Source organism: Oncorhynchus mykiss, chromosome 17 (assembly GCF_057628025.1).
Source record: "Oncorhynchus mykiss isolate SJ-2025 chromosome 17, ASM5762802v1, whole genome shotgun sequence".
Taxonomy (NCBI): Eukaryota; Metazoa; Chordata; class Actinopteri; order Salmoniformes; family Salmonidae; genus Oncorhynchus; species Oncorhynchus mykiss.
The window spans coordinates 39,439,859-39,464,095 of record NC_143038.1 but is presented as its reverse complement, the minus strand read 5'-3'; the positions used below and the strand labels follow the sequence as shown (position 1 = coordinate 39,464,095).

General features: G+C 42.9%; 1 protein-coding gene across 4 annotated transcripts in view; it reads left to right on the top strand.

Annotated features, from left to right (window-relative positions):
- LOC110494118 (transforming acidic coiled-coil-containing protein 1) overlaps positions 1–24,237 on the top strand; it is a 40,986-nt gene that overhangs the window by 2,173 nt on the left and 14,576 nt on the right. Inside the window, exons 2-3 of one of the 4 annotated variants that reach the window (XM_090205529.1) lie at positions 549–612; positions 20,846–20,949. In XM_090205529.1, coding sequence (XP_090061655.1) covers positions 584–612; positions 20,846–20,949 — 133 coding nt within the window. In that variant the 5' untranslated portion in view covers positions 549–583. Of the gene's footprint in view, positions 1–548; positions 613–7,136; positions 9,961–16,823; positions 18,230–20,845; positions 20,950–24,237 lie in introns of those variants that run through there. The other 3 variants (XM_036950216.2, XM_036950215.2, XM_036950218.2) reach the window with 3 other exon arrangements.

The window sequence follows — 24,237 nt, the reverse complement described above, 5'->3', positions numbered from 1 at the left end:
ATGTAAGTCTTATTCAACCAAGGGATAATTCATCCCTGCTCTAATTAAACACATTTGAAATGATTTCCTTTATTTGGAGGAAAAAGGAAAGCTGTGAAATTAAAAAGTCTGAACCAGCTTTGTGTGGGGGCAGCCCATTATTTACCTAACACCATTAGTTCATGTTTGAGTGCAATGGCTTAGGTTTCTGCAGGACAGGTTTGATTGAATTCTAGGCTAACACAGCCAGGCTTGCACTGTTTCAACCCTGCTAGTAAGAAAAACCCATCTGACTGAAAGGTGACTTCATGTAAGGGCAGGTAGCTTGAGATTCTTTGAAGTATGGGAGCTAATAAGAGGGCTGGAGGATAGAGTGACAATGTCACTCTATCTGAACAATGTAGAGGGGTTCTAAACCTGGGTTTTGGTCAAGGATTTCACTTTCGCGTGTACACATACACGCACACGCACGCACTCACCACACAACAGTGCATTTGCCTTTCTCACAATGTGATTCTCACATTGATTGATTAATCATTCGATTTATTGTGGATATTGTCTGTCAACAGGAAATTCTTTCCACAGATTTTCCACTTGTTGACCAATGACCAACGTTCCAGTAGCCAACACAAGGCAAGGCTCAACCGTACACACACAGCACTATACATAATGCAATGTAAAGTCTGTCTGAAGTGAACAGGGTGCTACTCATGGCTTACACACGCTCACACACACTCACACAAACTGACACACACACACAATCCTCTTTCACCGCACACAAAAACAGCATATATCCCAGAAAGAGCACAGCTCAGACGGAGGGTCAAAAACTGACAACCAGCGTGCTGGAACGTTCATTTCCTTCCATGTGTTTTCTTTCAGTTACATGACTGAATGAATGCGAGTGAAGAACTCATAGAAACAATACATTTTGGCTTACTGGTTGCCTCGAACTTGCATTCACATTGCATCATGTGCTGTAGTGTTTTTGGCATTTCTGAGGCCCTCAGAGCTGGAAGGAAGATGAGGTCACTCTCAGACACACCCCAGGCAGAGGCTGAGGCTCAGCTGAACAGGAAGTGGGGGTTAAATGGGCAAGAGCAGCCAACATATGGCTGTGTCTGAAAATGTTACTAAATGCCAAAGCTTTTCTTCCTCCGTCATTTTCTTTCTGAATTCCTATCAAAGCTCATTGAAGGAGGTCAGAGGGGGGATCCTCTCCTCCAATGGGCTTTGAGGGGAATTGAGGAAACATGGATTGAGGAAGTAAGGATTTGACGGCACATAATAGTTTTAGGTACAGCCCAAGTCCGCTCTTTCACATGTGGAATGGAAGCAAGCTGCGGTTTCTGGGAATCAAAAGAAATTCCCACAAATGTTCCCATTTTGGAGAACTGGAATGTAGAAGTTATCTTGGGAGGTGAAGGAATCCCATTTAATGTAATCCATTTATATTGAGCTCATGAGGCCTAACCTGTTGAGTACAACTAGGGGAAAACAATGGATTATGGGATCAGTATTATAAAATAATCATTGTAATATGTGAGCAGGCAGTATTAGAAAAGGGAGTTACAGGGAGAGATTCCCAGACTACCATGACCCTGCCATTTATAGACTTGTGGTTGTGGAAGGGACTTCAGGAGCGTGTTGTTTTTAAGTGTTTCCCCTAGCAGTTTGGCTGCACTGATGTGGGTGAGTTCTCATTTGTTGAGTAGGAAGTGCTAGGGAGACGTTGAATCAACACTGTGCTGTTTCACATCCACGCATTGCTCATGGTCCCCTGCCTCGCAATGGAAATGCTGAGTAAGACTGCACTGTCACTGCCCCTGGCCAGGATGTACTGTAGGCCTACACCAGATGTGTCTGGTCTGTGTGTGAGGTTGCCTAGTAACCTCCCCATCATAACACCTTTAAACACGTACGGAATGGATTTGGATACGTTTAACATGATGTCACATTAGACCCACACTAGTGGTCATTATTAGTTCCATCGTGGCAAATAGGCCGACTGTATGAGTAGGGGAGTCAACATCCCTAAAAGCAAGTACACTATAAAGTGTAAAAACGTTCTGTAATTATGATGTTGAAGATCTTGATGACAAACCTTGGGATATCATGTCATGCCTGTAACAACTACCAACAATGTTTGAACGGAGCTGAAGTTTGGGGCTAATAACAACAAGATAACTAATGTAAAACATACTGTGTCTGTAAAAAAGTACATAGGTTCTGAACTTTTTTGAAAGAGCACAGTTTGAAAGATATGACAAATAGAAATCAAAATGGATGGACATCATAAATATATGGGAGGGGTAGAGGAAAGACAAGAGTTAAAAACAAACTAAATAAAACGATTGTAAAATAGACTGTGTCCATAAACTGTATATAGTATGTATAAGCTGGAAATACAGGCCTAAGCGTTGTTGTTCACTAGTTTGCTCCAATTGGGGGAGGGGTGCTAGGTTTGGAGGGTAATAAAGGAAATATATATTTTTTTAAATCTGTAAAATATATATATATATATCTGCAAAATAATATATTTTGGGGATTGGGAGTGATGCAGACAATTACATTGATACAATCTATCTGCGATATTTTAAAGTTGATCTACCCCCTAACCCCCAAAAAACAATGCCATTTATCTTAGTTTACCACTAGATGTCAGGCTGTTCATACCTAGTCTTTGCTGACATTTCTTGTCAACCTGTTTAATGCCGCTGTATGTAATAACATACAGTCCCGAACTGATTACAGTAAAATAACGATTCACTAAATCGGTTCTCAAAAGGATAGATGGATAAAAAGTTGAAGCAAATTCATTTCAAGCAGTGTTTGATTTGATGTTCTTAAACATGTAACTGAACGTGAAAATGATCTATGAAGATCATTGAGCCTCTTTGAAAATAATTCTAATTGTTCTGTGAAAGCAAGGTGGCGAGGTGGCAATGCCATGCCGTGTGGTAAAAGGCTATCTTTGTCATCAGTATTGGGACGAGCTGCACAGACAAATAGTCCTCCTACCATGATGCTATTATTGGTCAATGAAGATGCGTTCTTCTTCTTACTGTATCTCTGATAGGTAGTGTCTATAGGAAACATGGTTAGGTATGTCTGTAGCAGAGAGTTTTTACCTTTAATGGCTAGCTATGCATCTCGAGTATGCAATCTGTACAGTAGAGATGGCTAGGTGTGTGTGTGTGTGTGTGTGTATGTGATAGAGAGGTGTCTGGTATTTATGACTACAATGTGACAGTGACCTCACTTTGACCTTTGTTATTATGCACAGGTTACCGGAGCAGCATTGTGGCAATGTTGTTACAGTGATTAAGGAAATCGTGCTAAGGTTTTCACGGATTGACATTAAGGTCTGAAAGGTCATTTTTGGGTTGCCCGATGATTATGATCGTTTGCACGAAAATACAAAGTAGCTGGAAGACGACCAGACTACTTCATTTTGGTTGTTATCAGTAAACAAAAAAATCACAGACCCAATGGGGCAAACACGGAGCAGTCTCAACTTGCGTGACCACTCAGGTCACTCGCCTCAGGCAGTAGGGCAACCCTTAATCTCAATCCCTGTGTTCTGTATTTTCTGACACTTGAAACTACTGATGAATTCATGAATTGATTGAATTAACACTACCCATTGTTCCCACGAGGGCTCTTCATGAATGAATAGAATTCATTCACTTTCGAAACTGATTGTGTTCAACAGGATTTGACTGCCCAACCCTGCCAGATAGACTGTTAATCTGAAATGAAGCATTATGCTGTGGTAAATTAAAAGCAACTAAAAGATTTAGTCAGTGTGAGCAGCGGAACCCGTTTTTGCTGGCTTGTGTGAGCTTGAATCCTGAAACAAAGTTGCCTTAAAGTTTTCCCATGGTTCTTTGACAAACAGATATAAGGTATTGGTTTTATTCATGGCATTGATCCAGTGTGGGTTCGTAACTAAGAAAGGAAATACATCTTGTGTTACATATGTCTTCTCCTTGTCACACCAAGTCGCGTCATTTGTCTTACTGTATGCTAACACATTTTTTTGTTCACGCTAAAGAGCACATATCTGTGCAAAAAAGTACTGTAACATTTGAAATAAATGGGAAAAACATCTATTCCAACGGGGTTCCAAATACCACGACTTGCAATTGCATTGTAGGAATTGCATGCAATGCATTTTGGTCAGATAATCACTCCCTGATAAGGGATGGATCGAAATGGACATGGAGGGAAATGGGGGAGGGTCGTGCCTTTTCAATTACAATCGAGGGGAGGGTTTGCGTATTTAAAAAACAAACTAGTCCAGGGGAGGGTCATGTCATTTGTGATTGATGACATTTCAATATTTCTCAGTGTTTTAGAATTAGTTGCTTATTAGGCTATATATCGGCGACTATAGGCTATTTAGTGTGGTCACAATCAAATGATCCATAGCCTATAGGCTACGAAGTGCATGCTGGGAGAAGCACAAAGCAAGGTTCCATTTCTAAGATAGCTGCTGGGATGGTGTACAGTGCCTTGCGAAAGTATTCGGCCCCCTTGAACTTTGCAACCTTTTGCCACATTTCAGGCTTCAAACATAAAGATATAAAACTGTATTTTTTTGTGAAGAATCAACAACAAGTGGGACACAATCATGAAGTGGAACGACATTTATTGGATATTTCAAACTTTTTTAACAAATCAAAAACTGAAAAATTGGGCGTGCAAAATTATTCAGCCCCCTTAAGTTAATACTTTGTAGCGCCACCTTTTGCTGCGATTACAGCTGTAAGTCGCTTGGGGTAAGTCTCTATCAGTTTTACACAACGAGAGACTGAAATGTTTTCCCATTCCTCCTTGCAAAACAGCTCGAGCTCAGTGAGGTTGGATGGAGAGCATTTGTGAACAGCAGTTTTCAGTTCTTTCCACAGATTCTCGATTGGATTCAGGTCTGGACTTTGACTTGGCCATTTTAACACCATTCCATTGTAGATTTTGCTTTATGTTTTGGATCATTGTCTTGTTGGAAGACAAATCTCCGTCCCAGTCTCAGGTCTTTTGCAGACTCCATCAGGTTTTCTTCCAGAATGGTCCTGTATTTGGCTCCATCCATCTTCCCATCAATTTTAACCATCTTCCCTGTCCCTGCTGAAGAAAAGCAGACCCAAACCATGATGCTGCCACCACCATGTTTGACAGTGGGGATGGTGTGTTCAGCTGTGTTGCTTTTACGCCAAACATAACGTTTTGCATTGTTGCCAAAAAGTTCAATTTTGGTTTCATCTGACCAGAGCACCTTCTTCCACATGTTTGGTGTGTCTCCCAGGTGGCTTGTGGCAAACTTTAAACAACACTTTTTATGGATATCTTTAAGAAATGGCTTTCTTCTTGCCACTCTTCCATAAAGGCCAGATTTGTGCAATATACGACTGATTGTTGTCCTATGGACAGAGTCTCCCACCTCAGCTGTAGATCTCTGCAGTTCATCCAGAGTGATCATGGGCCTCTTGGCTGCATCTCTGATCAGTCTTCTCCTTGTATGAGCTGAAAGTTTAGAGGGACGGCCAGGTCTTGGTAGATTTGCAGTGGTCTGATACTCCTTCCATTTCAATATTATCGCTTCCACAGTGCTCCTTGGGATGTTTAAAGCTTGGGAAATCTTTTTGTATCCAAATCCGGCTTTAAACTTCTTCACAACAGTATCTCGGACCTGCCTGGTGTGTTCCTTGTTCTTCATGATGCTCTCTGCGCTTTTAACGGACCTCTGAGATTATCACAGTGCAGGTGCATTTATACGGAGACTTGATTACACACAGATGGATTGTATTTATCATCATTAGTCATTTAGGTCAACATTGGATCATTCAGAGATCCTCACTGAACTTCTGGAGAGAGTTTGTTGCACTGAAAGTAAAGGGGCTGAGTAATTTTGCACGCCCAATTTTTCAGTTTTTGATTTGTTAAAAAAGTTTGAAATATCCAATAAATGTCGTTCCACTTCATGATTGTGTCCCACTTGTTGTTGATTCTTCACAAAAAAATACAGTTTTATATCTTTATGTTTGAAGCCCGAAATGTGGCAAAAGGTCGCAAAGTTCAAGGGGGCCGAATACTTTCGCAAGGCACTGTAAATAAAAGTAGGCTGCATTACACACGGCACTGGATATTCCAACCCTGAGCCCCGGCCTGCTCTGCTCTTGCTGATCAAAAACGTTTTTGTGTGCTGCTTAACCTATAGCTGTGCTGTGTAGGGCTACAGTGGCAGTTCAGGAGAAGAGTCAAAGGTTTCTTTCGATTTTCTTTTAAATGATTAGACCTTGTGCGCAGACTAGCCTATGGCCTATTTTCTCTTCAGTTTGTGAAGGGGAGCGTGAAGTTGAGAAGGAGGACCAGAGGTCAACTTTGATAGCTTGCTACAATTGATTTTATTAAAAACAACATGTTTCTTGCCCATGATCTATTCATCAGAGTTACTGACCTCGCAATAAGCCAGATTCAAGTAACTTACATTGTGATGCTGAAACTTGAAGCGGTAGCCACGGCACAATCAATAGGAAATGGAAGTAGGCAAAATTGCACTTAGCTCTGCAAGTAGGCAAAATTGAGTAGGTATAATTCAGTTCATCGTCTTCATTAGGCTATAGGCTGCTATATCCACGGATTTGTCGGTCAATTCCTCCATCCACCATGTAGTCTTGAAATAGCCTGGCTCCATGTCAGTGAAGGACTGTTAAGTTAAAATCAAGACTCAAATTGAGCCGGTATGGCTTAGGCCTAAGAAAATGTCTAAAAGCACAGGCCTATCCCTTGTTAGCTTAAGATTGCGAAGAAAATAAAACAGATCTGATGATATAAAGTGATCTATAACAGCGCGTTGGTCCACAATGCTTTATGCTAGAAACAAGCTGTAAAATACCCACATAAGATGTCACTCCGATGCATATGGGGATATCGTTGTTTCCTTTCTTTTCATTCAGAGGCTGAGCTACAACCTTCTATAGCCAAGGAGACAAAAACATGACTTGGCTTGGGAGGTAATCTAATTCTGTCACTATCAATTGATTAAGCTATTCACTTTCTGCACAGTAGAAGATGTTTAAACACAGACAGCTTTCAGTGAAACACTTGTGACCTCTCGTTGGGTTAATCCATGGAAGAAGAGTAGCCAGCTGTCTGGGGTGGAAAGGTAGGCCTACTCTGTCTGGGGTGGAAAGGTAGGCCTACTGTCTGGAGTGGAAAGGTAGGCCTACTGTCTGGGGTGGAAAGGTAGGCCTACTGTCTGGAGTGGAAAGGTAGGCCTACTCTGTCTGGGGTGGAAAGGTAGACCTACTGTCTGGAGTGGAAAGGTAGGCCTACTCTGTCTGGGGTGGAAAGGTAGGCCTACTGTCTGGAGTGGAAAGGTAGGCCTACTCTGTCTGGAGTGGAAAGGTAGGCCTACTCTGTCTGGAGTGGAAAGGTAGGCCTACTCTGTCTGGAGTGGAAAGGTAGGCCTACTCTGTCTGGAGTGGAAAGGTAGGCCTACTCTGTCTGGTGTGGAAAGGTAGTCCTACTCTGTCTGGAGTGGAAATGTAGGCCTACTCTGTCTGGAGTGGAAAGGTAGGCCTACTCTGTCTGGTGTGGAAAGGTAGTCCTACTCTGTCTGGAGTGTAAAGGTAGGCCTTCTCTGTCTGGAGTGGAAAGGTAGGCCTACTCTGTCTGGAGTGGAAAGGTAGGCCTTCTCTGTCTGGGGTGGAAAGGTAGGCCTACTGTCTGGAGTGGAAAGGTAGGCCTTCTCTGTCTGAAGTGGAAAGGTAGGCCTTCTCTGCCTGGAGTGGAAAGGTAGGCCTTCTCTGTCTGGAGTGGAAAGGTAGGCCTTCTCTGTCTGAAGTGGAAAGGTAGGCCTTCTCTGTCTGGAGTGGAAAGGTAGGCCTACTCTGTCTGGAGTGGAAAGGTAGGCCTTCTCTGTCTGAAGTGGAAAGGTAGGCCTTGTCTGTCTGGAGTGGAAAGGTAGGCCTTCTCTGTCTGGAGTGGAAAGGTAGGCCTACTCTGTCTGGAGTGGATTGGTAGGCCTACTCTGTCTGGAGTGGAAAGGTAGGCCTACTATGTCTGGAGGGTAAATGTAGGCCTACTCTGTCTGGAGTGGAAAGGTAGGCCTACTCTGTCTGGAGTGGAAAGGTAGGCCTACTCTGTCTGGTGTGGAAAGGTAGTCCTACTCTGTCTGGAGTGGAAAGGTAGGCCTACTCTGTCTTGAGTGGAAAGGTAGGCCTACTCTGTCTGGAGTGGAAAGGTAGGCCTTCTCTGCCTGGAGTGGAAAGGTAGGCCTACTCTGTCTGGTGTGGAAAGGTAGTCCTACTCTGTCTGAGGTGGAAAGGTAGGCCTACTGTCTGGAGTGGAAAAGGTAGGCCTTCTCTGTCTGGGGTGGAAAGGTAGGCCTACTGTCTGGAGTGGAAAGGTAGGCCTTCTCTGTCTGGAGTGGAAAGGTAGGCCTAACTCTTGAAAGTACCATGCTCAGATTCATAATGACGTCTCAGATTTAATTATTTCCAAACAGGGACAATTTCATTTGCAAACCATACACACTGATTTAGCATTGGAGAAATAAGATAGGCCTCTCTGTCCATTCTTAACCTGTAATTTTGGTAATTTGTGGGGTATTTAAAAAAGAATCTGCTAATATGTACAATTGCATGAAATGTTTATAAAAGGCTTTTTTTCCCCGATTGACCTGCAAATACAATGATAGATTCATGCAATGCTTTTAATATAAAGGAGATCTTTCCACCCCTGCTCTTGTCCACGGTGGTCTACGAACCCACAACCTTCTGGCCTGCAGCCCTGTGTGCTATTAAAATGTCTGCGTTGCCATGTAATGCTTACAGGACGGAGAACAGTTTCTAAAACTGCATATCTAAGGCTCTGGTCTGTCCAGGAAGTGAGGGTAAACAGTATACATATTCTCTGCTATCCACTTGGTTTCTAATGATTATTTTTTGTATAGGGGATGGGTCGATTGTAGCAAGCGTTCAGGGAGGGTTTAGGTCAAATATATTTGTATGTTTTTCTCAAGGTAGGGTCATCCATTTTCATTTCAGAGAAGTCCGATTTTCTCCATGTAATAAATTCCGTTCACTCCCTAACTGTAATGCTTTGAATGACTGGACTGCTGTTGACATTTAGATTTGAGTCAAAACATGGAACCATCCATCCTTGCTCAACAGGTTGAACCAGAAGTAAGTAACACCATGTCGTCACATCAAGCAGAGTCCTGTTTGCTCTAATGAGTTGTTGTGTGCCTGCTATCTGGGGCCCAAATGGAACCCCTATTCCTTAATATGGTGTTCTAATCTTGAACAGAGCCATATGGACAGGACACAATAGTAGTAGTAGTACACTATAGTATAGGGAATGGGGCGCCATTTAGGACGCAACCTGGGTTATACCCACATGACATCACTTTATGACGAAGAAACTTGACCTTGTTTACGTACTGTACCTTCCAGCCTCCTTCCTTGATTGTCCCCACCTGGATTTAGTATAGTGTGCAATAACTCCCAGTCGAATGTTTACCACAGTCTGTTCCCTGGTGTTTGCACGTGTGCGTGTGTGTGTGTGCGTGAGGTGAAGGAGGAGGGGACAGGGAGAAAAAGAAAGAAGTAAAGGGAGGGAATGAGGGAGCAATAAGTCTGTGGGAGGGAGGAGGCTTGGGCCAGAAGAGAGAGCCTGGCAGGATATCAGGGCTGTTTCAGATGGACATTGCAGCGTCATTCACTGCAGCAGTAGTGAGAGAAACACGGATGGGACAGTACGCTGGCTAACTTGACCTGGGATGACCCACACCCACACACACACACGTGCACACTTAAAAGGAGCACGCACTTGTATAGACTTACAGACAGACAGGTAAAGACCCAGTTCCCTTAGAGGGGTAAAGAAAGCTGCTGTCAACATGGGGGGCTCTCAGTCCCAACAGAAGAAGACTGGAGGGGCAGCAAACTCAACCAAGAGGAAGACAAGTAACATGTGAGTGAAGTAACTGTTCTCTAATACCTGTACTTACAGTAACAGCAATGGAAGTTTGACAACTGTCTAATAACAGTACTTCTACAGAGGCGTGTCAAAATGGCCTCACTCAGTTGTGGAGTGGACTATTTTAGATTAGCTATTGGGTCAATGATATTCATGCTGAATGTTTCAGGAGCTATTGTTTGTCAGAGGTTGTGTCGTCTTGTAGGCGGAATTGACGGTGTACTTGGATGTTCTGGTTTGTCAACTTTGTTGTGGCCTGACAAGGGAAGAAGCTATGAATGGTCTATGATGCATTTGTGACCTGTCACAGTGTTTGTTGACCAGAAAGGAAGTAGCTTAAAACATAGTATATTCTTTGTTCAAAGTGTCGGGAGACTTTAGCTAATCAATGTCTACATTTAAACTATTACAGTATAACAATATCATCACTATGCTATATTTTACAGATTGATAGTGTAACGTAACGATACAGTCTTTGCTAGTTATGTGTCTTATTATTCAAATCGATTGATACATATAATGACAAGGTAGCTGTGGGAAATGGATGGAGATCAGTTGCTTGTTATGCTGTGTAATATAGGAGTTATGATGTGTAATATAGGAGTTATGCTGTCTAATATAAGAGTTATGCTGTGTAATTTAGGAGTTATGCTGTGTATTATACGAGTTATACTGTTTATTATACAAGTTATACTGTGTATTATAAGAGTTACACTGTGTATTATAAGAGTTATACTGTGTATTATAAGCATAAACTATAATCAAACAGTCAGTGTATGCAGTGAGTTGTCACCTCCATGTGTTTAATACTAGTGTGAACGAATGGTCTGTTCAGACAAGCTCTTTCACACACATGCAAATATTCACACAACCTCACTCACTCAATGATAAGGCTTCAAACAGCCTGGAAATGTACAGTGTCAAGCATGTATGTCTACTGTACCCTCTAGTAAATCCTTGCCTGTTTGTGTTTGTTTGTTTGTTTGTTTGTTTGTTTGTGTGTGTGTGCATGTACTCATCTCCAAGAACTGAGATTTGTCATTTTACGGTTGTTGATTGAAACAGAGACCCTCAGTTGTCTCGTCATGTTTTGTTGACGAAAGGAACATTTAGCTGTACGACTGATTGATCTCCCTGTGTGAAGTAGCTCCCGGGTTTCCTCTAGTCCGTCCGTCCGTCCCCCCCCCCCTTAAGGAGTTGTCTCTCTTAAAGGGGACTACTCTGCCCCCTGCAGGTTATACCCACAGAAATAGAATTAATAGAATAGTGTCAATGTCAATGTACTGTAATTCTATTTCTATGGCTATGCTGTCTCAATAGTAGATGAGACAGCGAACGTAATGGATGCATTTGACCCTCGTGCTTTTACCAATACAGTAAACTGTACCTCACACTAGAAGATAAACACATGCTGCATTACTGTTTGTGTAATGGAGGTGTTTGGGAACCTTGCTCGTTTTATGAATAAACCTTGCCTGAGACCCGAAGAGTTGTGTTGGCTCCCAAAGCTTTAGTTCAGTGGGCTACCATAGATCAATATTGTGGTAAGCTGTTACTGATTGACTAGGTTAGATAGATCCATATCCGATCACAGTGTTGAATCCATAAGGTGCTCAGCTAATTGCATGTGATCAATGTGGCAGTTGGAAGTTTAGAGTCGATCACTCTTGATTAAAATAAGTAATTTGTGTATCAACAGAACTTCTACTATAGACAGTCCTGTAAACCCGGTAGCTGATCTAATCCAGGCTCTGAAGCGGGGGGAACATTGAGAAAAGGTGGACCTTTCCTTCTGAATCTTCTGCCACAGGGGACCTTATGTTCCTGCTGTGTGTCAGGTTCTTCCACTTTCTACGGTCAATCTTATAAATACTGTTGCAGGGCTGGGAACTGCCAGAGACCTCACGATACGATATTATCACTATGCTTAGGTGCAGATGTGGTATGTATTGCCATTCTCACGATCCTCACGATTCTATATCGTATTGCGATTCGATACTGCGATTCTATTGCGACTTGATGTTCCAAACAGATTGCTCGCTATATATCTGCTTTAGAGAGACAAGAGAGAGCATGAGACAACGAGTTTAGGTCAGTCTGGGAAATAAAAGTGCTGAAAGCATCGGGTACAGCATCAGGTACAGCCGACTAGCGCTAGCTAACGCTAACTACAGTAGCAACAAAAATAATAAAATGTAGAGTATAATATTGTTTTACAAATCGAGTCAAATATTGATATAATATCTGCCAAAAATAATCTTGCGATATGTAACTGTATCGATTTTTTTGACCCATCACCAATACATAAAGATAGCCACTAATACTTTACTAAACTCAAGCCGTGGTGACTTATTGCTGTATCATCTAAAAGGCTTTACTACATGGATAGTTCACCCAATTTACACAACAAGTCAGATGTTATCCTGGGTGAGCTGAACTATCCTTCTAAAACAGGATATGCCTATCATTTGATTCCCTGGTGTTTACTCAGGTAAAAAAAAATGCAAAGGCTCCCACTATAAAAGCATTGCAAACATGGGTCACATCAGACAGGAAGTATCTGTGTGTGCTGTCACATCAGATAGGACTTTGTCCTCTCAGCATTTGCCACATACAGTGTCCTGGATTGGGCAGGTCTGGCTGGGATAACACCAGTCACACTGCATACAGGTGCTCAAGACCTTGGCTATGTTCCAATATCCATACTAGCACACCCACGGCCTGATTCTTATAGGACTCACTGTGGTGATTTAGCAAATGTATTTCTCAAGTGCAACACTTGATAACCACCTCCGTTCTCAATTTTGTTCCAAATAGCTGAGTGAATACATCACAAGACTAGTGAAGTACGACAGCGTGACACCAAACACAACCTTATTTGAGACTGTTGTATGATTTACCACATTCACATACAGTATCATAGATATGATTCCATATAGCTGTGTATTATTAAAGAGGTAAACAGAAATGCAATTCAGGTCAGCCACAGAATTGGGGTAGAGGCCACTGGAGCAGAATCGGAACAGTTTCTGCCACCAGATGGCTCTCTCATCACATGAAGGTGATTTTCCATGGGGAGACTGTACAAGGCTTATCGTATTTAGGTTTCATCCAAAATGGCACCCCATTCCCTATATACCTGTAGTTCACTACTTTTGACCACCAGGGCCCATAGCATGGCTGGTCCCAGATCAGTTTGTGCTGGTGTGACAATGACCCTAGCAGCATTTCACGGTAAAGTCTACACCAGTTTTTAATTTTATTTAACCTTTATTTAACTAGGCAAGTCAGTTAAGAACAAATTCTTATTTACAATGGCGGCCTACCAAAAGGCAAAAGTCCTGCTTTTGGCTGGGATTAAATAATATATATATTTTAAATAACATTGTAAATATAGGACAAAACACACAACAACAGAGCAAGGCAGCAACACATGACAACACAGCATGGTAGCAACACAACATGGTACAAACAGCTGTATTCGGTGCGCGTGGCAAATCAAATTTGATTTGATTTTGAGTTGGCAAGACGGCAGAAACAGATCTGGGACCAGGCTAAATGTAACCTTACATACTAGGTAGACACATGGCTGATAGAACAGACGGAGGCGTAAACAGGAAAGGTGGTTGGTCTGCCTCAAGTCATGATTGGATAGCAGTTTAGATGTCAACACACACATAGTCATGTCTGTAGGCGGATGTGGTCTCCTCCACTTCCTCAAACTGTGTAGACTAGAAAAACGACCTACATTTCACCCATCTTTTACAACTCTCTAACAATATATGAAGAAAAGAAAACAAGTAGGCAAATGTTTTGTTACAGACACCTGAGATAACTGTTATAAGATGTTGTGTTCTGAGGCCTGTGTTGTGCAGTGGGTGGTGATTTTTCCTGCCAGGTTTTGGACAGGTGCAGCATGTGCTGTGGGAGAAAAGAATAATGATCATTATCACTGCGCTCAAAATAGAGTCACTTCCTCATATGCCTATGCAAAATAGGGGCTTACAACAGCCGGCAGGTGCTGGTATAAACTAATAAAATACATATAAAATGTGTTACGTATTATTATCCTCTCTCTCCCTCTCTCTCTCCCTCTCTTGTTCTCACTCGCTCTCAGAGACAGAGAGAGGTCACATCCCCTTATGAATACCGTGAATCACACCAAGCAGCTACAAAGTTCCCATCATGAGAAGTTAGGAGAGAAAAAAAAGACTTAGTAAAGGGGAGGACATGACTGTGACTGCAGTGGAGAAGTAGGAAATAAGGGCCCTGCCTTACATAACAGACCTTCCCTCTGCCTGGAGACAGAAATAGCACCAGTGAGGGCAGACAGAGGGGCTGCCTAATACAAAACCCCACTACGAATGCAAGCACGGTTTGTGTGTGTAAATGAAAGAGTGAGTGAACCTGTTTGAGTGGGTGGCAAGATCAGAGAAAGAGAGAGTTGGGCGTCTCCCAAACATGCCTGTGTGTATGTGTTAACGAACAAGTGTTATCTGTGTTGCAGATGTATTCACCTCCCTAACTAACGGACATCTCAATCTTCGTTCCGACCTGTTTGGTAAAAGAGGACAAAGGAAGTAGCACATGAGGGCATGCAGCCAAAGAGGACTAATACTTCTGAACGCTTGTTAATGTTCCTCCCATCTGGGCTGACTAGAGACACGTTGTTAGCAGGCTGGGCTGTTGTGCAAGGCCTGCTATACCAGGTTGTTGTTGTTATTGGATGTTCAGTAAGACTGACATCAAGACTCAACATAGATGGGTTTTTGTTGGTGACATCTGTGATGAGAAAAGCAGAAACAAGTGAGATGTTGCTGAGGTCAGTGAGGACGTGCCTTGGTGAGACAGTGAGAACGTGTTAGGGGATGTGTTATATTCCTTTGCTGTCTTCTTTACACTGTCTGTCTGTCTGTCTGTATTTGGTTCACTGTTGTCTCAGAGAGGATCCCTTTCACCCATACATCTGGAGTCAGACGGTAGTCAGGCCACTCCCCCATTGAAACTGGCTTGTTGAAATTCCTCACATATAGAAAGGTCCAACTTTATTCCCCGGTCTCCCCAACAGCAACAAAGGGATCTAACAGATGAAGCCAGGCCAGTGGCTGCAGGCTGGGTGGAACCTGTCTGGAGCTTTAATAGCTAGGGTCTGGTCTGCTCCACTGGAAACACCCTTCAGCCAATTAGATACACAACAAACACACTCACACACACACACACACACACTACACACACACACTAGAAATTTGTGTTTTTTTAAACAGGTTTCTTGAATATATTAGACTAGTACTTTGTCTCCAAGTGTATCATCTGTCTTTCCCAACAATGGGATGAAGTGCTTTGCTCAAGGGCACAACAATAGATGGTAGCTGGGAACAGACACCAGCAGCAATCTTCAGATTACTACTTCAATTCCTTTTAATGTGAGCCAGAACACCAAATACAATTTTCCATTTAGTGTAAACTTAAATGGACAACAAAAGTTTTCTAATCTCTAATCTAATTGCCACTGTCAGCAGTCCTAGCACCCCTTAGTTATTCTACAGGCTTTATGAAAGCTTTACGACAGCTTCCTTAAGCCTCAACAGATATTGTTTGTTTAAAGTGAGACATGATTTCGTAACTGCTCATTTCAGTGGCATGTGGTTTCTGTTTTCCTCAGCTTCATAACTTTCGGTGTGTGTTTGAAATAGGAAGCATGTCTATGTAGCTCTCGTCGGGTTATATAACAGAACGTCAGTCTCAGATCCTCCTGAGCAGCAGTAGTGGACAAGCAGGTAACAGCAGCATACCTTACAAGACTGGGTAGCATCCTGTTTGGAACGGGGCCCATGTGCCCCGCAGACCATCGCCTCACCATTTTCATTGATGTGTATGGCTGTCGTCTTTATACTAGAATGAACAAGCACAGCCTTAGCATTTCAATCAAACGATCCGTTTCTGATGTTTCGTAATAAAGCAGTGAAGTGGCCATGTGTGACGTGTATGTATGCGGGTAACCTCAATTATTTTTGCTTTGATGCGGATGAACGTTATTGATGGAATAGTATGATTAGAGGTATGCTAATATGTATATGCTTTATCGCTAAATTTAGTTCAACACTTTGGACAGACTGTTCAGTTGGGCATTTTTGACTGAATCTCATTGATTGGTGTAGATTAGACGATAATGTGGATCTCTGGTGACCGTGAGCGGTAAATGTATCTGAATGCTGTACAAACTTGGGTCACCATGTGTCACACCTCTCTCTGGATCAATTTGACCTTTTCCTGCTTTTTGGGTTGAACTGTTCTTACACCCCCCTCGCCTCATTTCCTCACTGCAGTAGTAGTCGGTAGGAGACAGCATGTTGTCATGACGGGTATTTCAGACAACAAACACTTGAGAGTTTGCTAAGGCTTATTAGTCTTTAAACACAATGGAAAATACCTGGAAAACTGATCAGAAATACAACATTGATAGAATCACCAATAACTCTCCAATGTAGGAAAACACAATAGAATGATATATATTATCAATTGTTTTATTCTGAGTTAGAAGTTGGAACTCCCTTTCTCAAGCACGTCTTCAAACCAGACGGCAAAAACCTCAACTAGAGAGAGCCTTCACCCTCTCTATAAATCACTGGAGGGGAACAAACAGCTAGCATCCCCAGGCTCTTCTATTATTTCAAGCAGCCATCAGTGGTATCCGTGAGGTTGTGTCCCAATCATTTAAAATGGCTTCGTCTCCTTTTCTTGGTGACAATTGATCGGCTTGAGGGAAGGGAAGGGAAAGAGGATACCTAGTCAGTTGCAGAACTAAATGCATTCAACCGAAATGTGTCTTCCTCATTTAACCCAACCCCTCTGAATCAGAGAGATGCGGGGGGGGCTGCCTTAATCAACGTCCACGTCATCGGCTCCTAGGGAACAGTTGTTGTTCACTACCTTGCTCAAGGGCAGAATGGCACATTTTTGCACATTGCCGGCTCGTGGATTCGAACCAGCGACATTTTGGTTACTGGCCCAACGCTCATTACCGCTAGGCTAAGAAAAGATAGGGTCAGAATTCGACCGATTTATTTTGCCAATGAAGACCTTTTCATGTCAGCGTTCATGAAGGACAGGAACATTTCCTAGGGAAATTAGGAAAGGAAAATAGCATCCTAAGGAAATGAGGAAAAGAAGAGAATCGATGACTATTGGGACAATGAGCCAGAGAGTGGCAAGGGGCCATTGAGTCCGTGAACCAGGGAGGAACTGGGGGCTATGAGAAAGAACAGGTTTCCCCGGTCTGGTCCAGTCATGCATGGCTGGCTGTTGCCGCCTTGTCGGGTCGGAGGAGGAGGGAAACGGTTAACGGTTAAACAGCCTGAGGGAGGGGAGCTTGGGAGACTACATTCCAAAACCCTCTGCGCTGTAAAACGTGAAGCTCCACCGACTCCACCACTCTGCAACACCAGACTCTCCTCAGCCCCAGTTCGTTTTCCCTCTTCTGGTTTTTGCATGAGTGGAACAGCTGCCTGACTGGGAGCTACCACTCTGTCACCACAGGGGCCGCCACACTCACTGGCCCAGGGAGCACAGCAATCTTTTGAAGACGCAAGCTTCCTTTCTCCCCCCATGTTCTTTCACAGTGGACTGGCCCTGATGTAGACAGCATGGGGGAGAGTGAGAGTGCGAGCTAGGCAGCACTCTGGAAGCCAGCTGATCATTGCTGTGGTATTCTGACTGCCACAGAGGCAGAGAGAGAGGGAGCGTGACAGACAGTAAGAGAGAGGGTGAGACGGAGCAAGAGAAGACGAGAGCACTGGAAGCCTCTGAGAAAAGGTTGCCAAACAGAACATCAACAGCCGAGTGGAAGGAACGCCTTCAGGGGAAACTGACTAACATTAAGATGTGAAGAACAACTGGTGGTTTATTTTGCCATCTTTAAGAGGGAGAGAAGAAGATAGAAACAACTGGTTAACCATTGAAGACAACTCAAACAGATAGGGTCTATTCAGACACTACAGAACGGATTTTGTCTATCTAGACACAACACAAGAAGATAGTGTCTACGCTATTCAGACCAAGGGAGGAAGCCGAAAACAGTGCCAAGGAGGATGTCTTGGCTGTCGCCCGTGTCTTGGGCCAAGTGGACGTGGACGGCAGTCCGGGGAGCAGGGGAGGGAGAGGACAGTGAAGAGGAGGAGGGCCAGGGGGTGAAGGAGGAGGATGGACAGCTGCCCCTTGGAGGGAAGCGAGAGGAAGAGGAGGAGGATGGATCTCAAGGGTGCAGGCGAGTGTGTTTGTTGGCTACATTGGAGCATTGAAGCATTCCAAGTGAGACCCACAATGCAGCTGGAGGGGGAGAGGGGGCATCATATGGGGGAAGGATGGGGTGAGGGGGTGTCATATTGGGGAAGGAGGGGGAGAGGGGGTGTCATATGGGGGAAGGAGGGAGGAGGGGGTGTCATATGGGGGAAGGAGGGGGAGAGGGGGTGTCATATGGGGGAAGGAGGGGGAGAGTGGCACCTGCTTTGCCTTTCCACCTGTGGGGTTTGTGAGTCGTTTCAATCACACCGACAGTGCCCTGGCGCAAAATGGTACGCAGCATCATCTGGATATGTGTGTAACAAAAGTTCAACATTCACCTTCTGCTACATTTCTGTAATGACGCCTACAGTTTGACACATACGTTCGATAAATCCAACGTATGCACCACAACGAACACACTGCAACTGCCTCTGCAACACGATGCTGCAAGGAAGACACAGCGTTTCATTGGAAATAAATGTACTTCTGGCGTACCAAAATGCAATGACGCTGTCGGTGTGATCAAAGCATAAAGGGGGAATGAGCAGAGAGAGAGAGAGAGAGTTAATGTGTGCGTGTGTGACGTTTGTTGGAAGTATTTCACAATGCCTCAGGTACTTTGTTATTCCCCAGCACCGCAGACAGGTACAACAAGTGATGTATAGCACACAATGTGCCCTCTGTCTCCTGTTCCTTGTTGGGGCAAAACACTATCCTGCCTTTGATGATTGTGTTATCACTCACAACTTTGTGATACCGATGGAGAGAGATGATCGTGCAATATATATGTTTTTATAGCCGTGTTTAATTGCTATACCTATAGCACAACATTGGATCTCACAGATACTACTGTGGGTTGTTTATCAGTTGTAGCCAACTGGTTTTGCACATGACAGGTATGCAAACACATTGCATTGAATGAGTACACATACTAGAACATCTGCACTAGTACACATACTAGAACATCTGCACTAGTACACATACTAGAACATCTGCACTAGTACACACACTAGAACATCTACACTAGTACACATACTAGAACATCTACACTAGTACACATACTAGAACATCTACACTAGTACACATACTAGAACATCTACACTAGTACACATACTAGAACATCTGCACTAGTACACATACTAGAACATCTGCACTAGTACACATACTAGAACATCTGCACTAGTACACATACTAGAACATCTACATTAGTACACATACTAGAACATCTACACTAGTACACATACTAGAACAGCTGCACTAGTACACATACTAGAACATCTACACTAGTACACATACTAGAACATCTGCACTAGTACACATACTATAACATCTGCACTAGTACACATACTAGAACATCTGCACTAGTACACATACTAGAACATCTACACTAGTACACATACGATAACATCTACACTAGTACACATACTAGAACAGCTGCACTAGTACACATACTAGAACATCTACACATACTAGAACATCTGCACTAGTACACATACTAGAACATATACACATACTAGAACATCTACACTAGTACACATACTAGAACAGCTGCACTAGTACACATACTAGAACATCTACACTAGTACACATACTAGAACATCTGCACTAGTACACATACTAGAACATTACACTAGTACACATACTAGAACATCTACACTAGTACACATACTAGAACATCTACACTAGTACACATACTAGAACATCTACACTAGTACACATACTAGAACATCTGCACTAGTACACATACTAGAACATCTACACTAGTACACATACTAGAACATCTACACTAGTACACATACTAGAACATCTACACTAGTACACATACTAGAACATCTGCACTAGTACACCTTTTTTTCACCTTTATTTAACCAGGTAGGTTAGTTGAGAACAAGTTCTCATTTGCAACTGTGACCTGGCCAAGATAAAGCAAAGCAGTTCGACACATACAACAACACAGAGTTACACATGGAGTAAACAAACATACAGTCAATAATACAGTAGAAAAAATATATATACAGCATGTGCAAATGAGGTGAGATAAGGGAGGTAAAGGCAATAAATAGGCCATGGTGGTGAAGTAATTACAATATAGCAATTAAACACTGGAATGGTAGATGTGCAGAAGATGAATGTGCAAGTAGAACATCTGCACTAGTACATCTACACTAGTACACATACTAGAACATCTGCACTAGTACACATACTAGAACATCTGCACTAGTACACACACTAGAACATCTGCACTAGTACACATACTAGAACATCTGCACTAGTACACATACTAGAACACATACTAGAACATCTGCACTAGTACACATACTAGAACATCTGTACTAGTACACACACTAGAACATCTGCACTAGTACACACACTAGAACATCTGCACTAGTACACATACTAGAACATCTGCACTAGTACATCTACACTAGAACATCTGCACTAGTACACATACTAGAACCTCTACACTAGTACACATACTAGAACATCTACACTAGTACACATATGAGAATGATATTTTCACAATAGTTTGTATTTCCAGATATTCTAGTGGTATGACCAAACTCATCTACCTCTCTCTTTATCTGTTTCTCTCTTCCAGTTCGGACTCAGAGGGCCACTTTGCGACCCCAGAGGCTCAGAGTCCTGTCCACGCTCCACTCAGTGTCCCAGGAGAGCTGGAGAACCTCGCCACTGACAGAGCAGGTGAGAGCACTGCTGCTTGCCTTCAACACACAAGGACAGAAAGAGAGAAGTAGGCACAAAACATGCTGAAAATCACTTGCACGTATTTCATTAAGTTCAACAACAAAATTAAAATGAATGAATGTTATCTATCCCCGAAGGGCAATTACTTTGGGCATGTGAGTCAGCAACAAAAACAACAACATGACATCATACAACTATATCATAATGACATACCACACAGAGCAGCTTCACAGTAAGGGATATTGTTGGGATATTATAGCACAAAATAGTCCCTCACAACATCTACAGTACATGGCATGGCCTATCACACACCCCAACCACCTCTTCAGTTCACTCCCACACCCACACACCACTGACTGACACTAACGTGTAGAGAATGCATTAGCTGGCTGGCTTCCTTTGGAGTTTCCATGGCAACAAGAGAGATTTGGTCTCTCTGTCTTGCACTTCCTGTGGGGAACCGTGTGTGTGTGCGCGCGCGCTATCATGGTTCTTCAACTTTTAACAGTCACCTCAGATGTGGTTTTCAATATGCTGTTTTCATTAAACAAAATACAGTGTTTGGTGGAGTCAAGTAGGTTAGTCCTTCAGACCTTTTGATGTCGATCAATAATGTTTTCTCAACTGAAACTACAGATTGCATTTGCTCTCAAAGGACTGCTACTGCATTAGATTAAACTGCACCTACTGTAAAGCTATTTTAACTCTGTTCCGTCTGACATGTGGCCAAACGGAGGGAAGTGTAGCTTGCCGCTGTAATTGAAGACAGATGTGCTTTGTTTGCCTACCGTACTTCTCTCGCCACTCTGACTGTTAGACATTCACAAAGACCATTAAAGTTACACAGCACTTAAAGCTTGATATTAAACTACACAATTACCTGATTCACACCAACAATTAACGCTAGTTGTGAGAGAGAACCCACTGGGCACACACTGGTTGAATCAACGTTGTTTCCACATAATTTCAATCACTTTACCTTGAACCAACGCAGAATAGACTGTGAATTGACATCTGTGCCCAGTGGGAAGTCATCGGCTGAATACAGGACTTACAGTGCCTTGCGAAAGTATTCGGCCCCCTTGAACTTTGCGACCTTTTGCCACATTTCAGGCTTCAAACATAAAGATATAAAACTGTATTTTTTTGTGAAGAATCAACAACAAGTGGGACACAATTATGAAGTGGAACGACATTTATTGGATATTTCAAACTTTTTTAACAAATCAAAAACTGAAAAATTGGGCGTGCAAAATTATTCAGCCCCTTTACTTGCAGTGCAGCAAACTCTCTCCAGAAATTCAGTGAGGATCTCTGAATGATCCAATGTTGACCTAAATGACTAATAATGATAAATACAATCCACCTGTGTGTAATCAAGTCTCAGTATAATTGCACCTGCACTGTGATAGTCTCAGAGATCCGTTAAAAGCGCAGAGAGCATCATGAAGAACAAGGAACACACCAGGCAGGTCCGAGATACTGTTGTGAAGAAGTTTAAAGCTGGATTTGGATACGAAAAGATTTCCCAAGCTTTAAACATCCCAAGGAGCACTGTGCAAGCGATAATATTGAAATGGAAGGAGTATCAGACCACTGCAAATCTACCAAGACCTGGCCGTCCCTCTAAACTTTCAGCTCATACAAGGAGAAGACTGATCAGAGATGCAGCCAAGAGGCCCATGATCACTCTGGATGAACTGCCGAGATCTACAGCTGAGGTGGGAGACTCTGTCCATAGGACAACAATCAGTCGTATATTGCACAAATCTGGCCTTTATGGAAGAGTGGCAAGAAGAAAGTCATTTCTTAAAGAAATCCATAAAAAGTGTTGTTTAAAGTTTGCCACAAGCCACCTGGGAGACACACCAAAACATGTGGAAGAAGGTGCTCTGGTCAGATGAAACCAAAATTGAACTTTTTGGCGTAAAAGCAACACAGCTGAACACACCATCCCCACTGTCAAACATGGTGGTGGCAGCATCATGGTTTGGGCCTGCTTTTCTTCAGCAGGGACAGGGAAGATGGTTAAAATTGATGGGAAGATGGATGGAGCCAAATACAGGACCATTCTGGAAGAAAACCTGATGGAGTCTGCAAAAGACCTGAGACTGGGACGGAGATTTGTCTTCCAACAAGACAATGATCCAAAACATAAAGCAAAATCTACAATGGAATGGTTCAAAAATAAACATATCCAGGTGTTAGAATGGCCAAGTCAAAGTCCAGACCTGAATCCAATCGAGAATCTGTGGAAAGAACTGAAAACTGCTGTTCACAAATGCTCTCCATCCAACCTCACTGAGCTCGAGCTGTTTTGCAAGGAGGAATGGGAAAAAAATTCAGTCTCTCGATGTGCAAAACTGATAGAGACATACCCCAAGCGACTTACAGCTGTAATCGCAGCAAAAGGTGGCGCTACAAAGTATTAACTTAAGGGGGCTGAATAATTTTGCACGCCCAATTTTTCAGTTTTTGATTTGTTAAAAAAGTTTGAAATATCCAATAAATGTCGTTCCACTTCATGATTGTGTCCCACTTGTTGTTGATTCTTCACAAAAAAATACAGTTTTATATCTTTATGTTTGAAGCCTGAAATGTGGCAAAAGGTCGCAAAGTTCAAGGGGGCCGAATACTTTCGCAAGGCACTGTATATTTGCCATTCAGGTCAATCTGAGGTGGGCCACTCCAAAAACCTACTTGAATATACTTGAAACACTTCATTTCAAACCCTGTTATTGTATGATGTCCAGTATATGTTGGCGATAATTTAGATGGTCTCAAAACTCAGAGTGCATGCAATGCAACCACATACCCGTTGGATTTCAGGCTGGTTTGGAAGTATTTGAGGAGGCGTAGTTTAGTTGGACAGCCGTGCTGCTTTTCACTCTGTCAAAGTTACTTTTAATAAGTATTTCTTCGTCTCTGAGAGCTTTGTTTCGGTTCACTCCACTGTGTTTTGATATGGGACTGTAAAAGAAAGGGGTCTCAAACTGCTTTGAGTGGGATTGCATAGCACATAGCATAGCGCATGTGTCCAGGCTATCTTTGTTTGCTCAGGCCTGGGGTAGTGAAAGTGCCGTTCGTGAGCCGCGGAGTCTGAGAAAGCTGCATTCGCTGGCAACACGCACCGAGGGAGTTGTCTTCAGTTCCATTCCACAACCACAAACATTCTCCTGATGTTTCCTCACTCCTCCTCTTCCTCACGCAGCCAGCTGTGGAGAAGATTGAACTCTAGCTCACTGGCCCGTTTTTAAGGGACTGTTCTTGGCAGCATGAAGGTAG